General features: G+C 50.2%; 1 protein-coding gene across 1 annotated transcript; it reads right to left on the bottom strand.

The window, feature by feature from the left end:
* Window positions 1-613: 613 nt before the first annotated feature.
* LOC120851071 lies at window positions 614-3,568 on the bottom strand. Its single transcript, XM_042290157.1, has one exon. It carries the CDS (start codon window positions 3,566-3,568, stop codon window positions 2,594-2,596), a length of 975 nt encoding a protein of 324 aa, XP_042146091.1. The 3' UTR covers window positions 614-2,593.
* Window positions 3,569-4,389: the final 821 nt, after the last annotated feature.

Below are 4,389 nucleotides of genomic sequence, written 5' to 3' on the forward strand. Positions count from 1 at the left end.
TTGACTTGCACAACGCCTAAGCCGTCAGCGTTTACTATAAATGGCACATCTGCATGGCTGTTCGGTAGATCTTCATCACTGATTGGCAAGCCATATGCATTGGCTCCTCACTTCTCTGTATGTCGAGCACCGAGTGGACCTCATCAAGTGTTTCCGAATGCTGTCTTGAAACATGTTAACTCCGTAGACGAATTTGGTAAAATAACTTGCTTTATTGTTGATCTAACGGCATGTCGGACGTCCGCTCTTCTCCGCTGCCCGAGCGAGAGTCCTCCTCTTCTCCCGCTGGGTTTGAGGCGCGCGCGCGTAGATTTTTGCAAAGCAGCACCGTCTCGTGGCCCAGTGGCAAACCGTGGGTTACACTCGGCCGTCCTGCCTTACCGACCGTCCCGGTCGGAATCCTCGTCGGAATCTTCAGAGATGAAGTCGTCTGCACTCCAGGGGTTGATCTTGTCCACGGGAGCGATGCTGCTGTAGTGTCTCCGTGTTCGCTGCCTACCGGGAAAGTCTTTGATACGGTAGCGGTCGTTGGGCAGTTGTTCCATGTCAAGGAACGGTCCCTTGTATTGTTTTCTCAATTTTCTGGGCTTATTCCCTGACAAACGGTCCGAAATGGTCAATGTCGACGGTGTGAAAGGGTTTCGCTACCTTCTCGATGCTGTGCAACTTTGCCGGTTTCTTTCCATATGGCGTCTTGTGAAAGAGGCACTCGATGGAGGCAGCGATGTATCTTCTCACGTAGCGTTTTATGCCTGGGAACCAGTACGTTTCCCTGAGTTTTGCCAGGGTCTTGTCCACGGCGAAGTGCCCACTGTCATCGTGGCACAACTTTACCACCCTCCAACGTGCCTCGCTCGGAGCGACCCACAGAAGTTTTTCCACAGAGTCATTGCCTTGAAACTTCTTGGACACCTTTCGGTTGTGCAACTAGTATTTGCTTTGAGCGCGACACTCTTCTTTAGAGAGGTGTTGCTTTCGCTCAAGTCTCTCCTTCCGAGCCATGTTCTTGGGATCATTCTTGACGTTAGTAGCGAGGATCTGCAGACCACTGACAACTTCCATCTCTTCGGAAGGGGCATAAGGAGAACGACCTAACGCATCGACGTCCGCCATCGTTGTGCCCTTCCATTACTTGATATGAAAGGTGAACTCCTGGAGACCAAGCCACCACCTGCCAATTTGGGGCAGAAGAGTTCTCTTGCTTATTGTTGCATGCACTGCATTACAATCATTCACCACTTCCAAGTTGAGTCCGATAAGGTAGGTTGGGAACCTTTCTAGTTTCCACACAACTGCCAACGTTTCCAGGTCGTGTGAGTGCATGGTATCTCTCTTTGTAGTCGGTTGTTCATCAACTGGCGTAGACGACTGGGTGGAGCTCTTTGTTCGTTTGCTTTTGTAAGAGGATCGCTCCCAACCCATCTTTGCTGGCATCATTGTGGACTTCTGTTCTTGCGTGGAACGAGACGTGCGCCAGAATAGGTTTCTCGATTATTCTCTTCTTGAACTCGTCAAACGAGACATCATGTCCTGTTTCCAATCCCAGTGTATTCTGTAGTGTCGTTTAGGAGCAAGGCTTCGTGAGCTTCTGCCTGGTGTGCAACTTGCTTTCCTTTCGCAGAATCTCTTTCGTAGCCCCATACATATGTGGAGCGTTAAAGTCTCCCAGAGTCAGCGCCGGATTTTCTTTTGCAACGTTCCATATCTTCTTGAAAATTTGTGAGACTGCATAGGAAGTATCCTTTGGATTGGAGTACACGTTGCAGATGATTAGGCTTTTCTGTGTCTTGCGTTTGGGCATAATTTCTACGGTGACCGATTTGGCTTGGGCATTTAATTCTATGTCGTGCTGTTTGACTGGTAGATCCCTCCTCACGAAAGTGTGTACCAATTTTCCTTCTGTTTGTCCCATAATTCTGTATCTTATGTATCCCGGTATCGCACACTTGAGGCACGATTCTTGTACGGCCAAAACATCCGGCAGAGAATCGGTGTCCATGATTAGCATTTTGAGCGAGCCAATCTTTGTGTTGATACCCCCACTGTTCCACGGCCACACGCACACTTTACTGCTATCCTCCATGATTGGCATTTAGTCTCGCAGATTCTTGTTCAATGCACGTCATCCGCTCTTCGTTCGTCTTCATACGTTCATCCAGTCTTTGAAGGCTTGCCATTATGCTGCTGAGCGCAGCTTCGGCTTTCTGAGGGGACGAGTCTTCGGTTTGTTTAGCCTTGTATGTTCTCTCCGATGAGCAGCTGGCGCTCGTTTGGATCGAGCTTTCAGAGTCGTCCTTTCCTGACTTCGGTCGGCCGTGGAGGTGCTGGCATTCCGTTGTCGGTTTCCATGTTCGTTGTCGGTTTCCATGTTCTAATTTCCAGTGACGACACTCGTTGGTGTGGGAGCGCTGCTTTTCATTTGTTCCTGTTGGAGTTGTTGGGTTGTACGCATGGCCGTTTCATAGTTCTTCTTGAGGCACGCCAATTCTTCGGTTAGTTTCTTGTTTGCTTTCTCAAGCGCCGAATCGGTAAATTTTTTGGGTGCATCTTTGGCTTGCGGCTCCCTCGTATTTTTGCCTCGTGCGGCTCGAGCCTAGCTCATTGTTTCTTCCTCTTCGCTGGTAGAAGTAGTGGTGCTATCTTCGGTTGTCACGAAAGACTTCTTCGGTTTGGGCCTGTCCTCCCTGAAAGGCTTGTAGCGTTCCCGACAGGTGTTGCTTGCAGTGTAGTGGTGTCCATTGCATATCACGCACTTGGGGGTGCACGTGTAATCGGTCCTCACTCCAGGCACCCGTTGAGAGAAGTCGTGTTCCTCGCCGCAGTTTGGGCATCTGCGGCTGACACCTTTGGAGCAATTATCTGCACGATGTCCGATTTTTCTGCACGCGGTGCATGCCTTCTTCTCCAAATAGATATGGTAGCAGTTGATGCTTCCAAAGATCTTGATGTTGCCCAATAGAACCTTCGTGCCCAGTCTAATCAAGATGAACCCGGATCGGCCCATCCGCTTTGCATTGATTATGGATGTTTTGGGATTGTTCCGCTGCAGTTCTTCCAAAATCTCTTGGTTATTGGTTTGTCGTTCTCTACTGAACACTTTGGCGACAACTATTCGGAGAGTGTTTTCCGAGTTTGCAGTGTATCCATGCGCTCCGTATTCGTTACCCTCATATCGAAATCCCTTGATTCCTAGGTACTTCCCCGCCCGTTCCTGATCGTTTGTATGCACGGTGACCGTGTTGTTACGTACGTTCTTGATAGCATAGTCTTCTCCGAGCGCTTCCCGTGGCGATACGTTGGTCGCTGCCATGATGCACGCAAAAATCTCAGAGGCTTCAGCTTTCCTTAGGTCGAGCCCCTTGATTCCGACGATAATCTCGAAGGTCTTTGTCTCCTCTTTGAGCGACGTTCTAAAATTCTTTATGATCCGGCGGCCTTTATATCCACCAACTAGTTGCCATTTTAATTTGTCGTCGTCTTCTCCTTTTTGTTCCTCTCTAGCAGCCAATTCTTGCTTGTATCTAGCGATGTTCAAGAGGGTAGCGTGATTCTCCGGCTCCCTCGCCATCATGGCGCTAGGCCCAGCGTGAGTCCTAGCTCCCTCCGACAGATTTTCTTTTATAATGGCTATTTCGCACGGAATTTCGTGAGAAAACAATATTTTTCCGTTTCGCTTGATCCTCCGATGCGTAAAAAGTGCAGACTCACCCCCAAAATGTTCAGGACCCGCGGTAATCCACCAGAAAATCCGGAGCATGTGGAAGACACGTCTGCCTATCTCTCCGTCTCCCGTACTCCATCGTGTCCCACGTGCTTGCCAACGCCGCGCCGCGCCTCCTGCTGGGGTGACGGGCAGTTCAGGGGCCCGTGACCGTAGTCGTCGCAGTTGAAGCATAACGTTTCTTCCCTTTTGTTGAAGAGCGGTTTTCTCCTCTGTCTGAGTGGAGGAGGGTCCAGCCAATCCCGGCGCACCTCTGTCCGTGACGCTCTCACTCGGTCGGCTCCGTTGTCGACGCGGCGCCTTGAAGTCGCAAACGAGCGCGATTCAACTTAAAAGCGGTCCCCTTTTAACGCCTGGGAAGCCGAGGACGCCATGTCGTCCAAGCGCTCTACAAGGCGTTTTAAGCAGTCAAGTAGCTCTTTTGGGGATTTGTATGTGCGTAAGCCGACTGCCCTGATAGCGCATTCGTCGTTTAGTCCGGTTATGATGTACTCGATGCATGCTTCGTCAATAAGGTTACACCGACGAGCCTTTGAGAATTTGTAGTAGTACGATTTAATCGGCTTACCTCGCTTGTGACGTCGATCCTCCTTGTCACGTGCAGTTGTTGCGCCAATGTTGCCGACGGAAACGCTCGCCTGAGTTCTTCTTTCCATTCCGACCACGTT

The sequence above is a fragment of the Ixodes scapularis genome, unplaced genomic scaffold, assembly GCF_016920785.2.
Source record: "Ixodes scapularis isolate PalLabHiFi unplaced genomic scaffold, ASM1692078v2 PGA_scaffold1__304_contigs__length_218370807, whole genome shotgun sequence".
In the NCBI taxonomy this organism is placed as follows: Eukaryota; Metazoa; Arthropoda; class Arachnida; order Ixodida; family Ixodidae; genus Ixodes; species Ixodes scapularis.

Excerpts from the sequence above, each read along its gene's own strand:
- LOC120851071 (XM_042290157.1), bottom strand. The coding sequence starts at position 3,568 with ATGGCGAGGGAGCCGGAGAATCACGCTACCCTCTTGAACATCGCTAGA.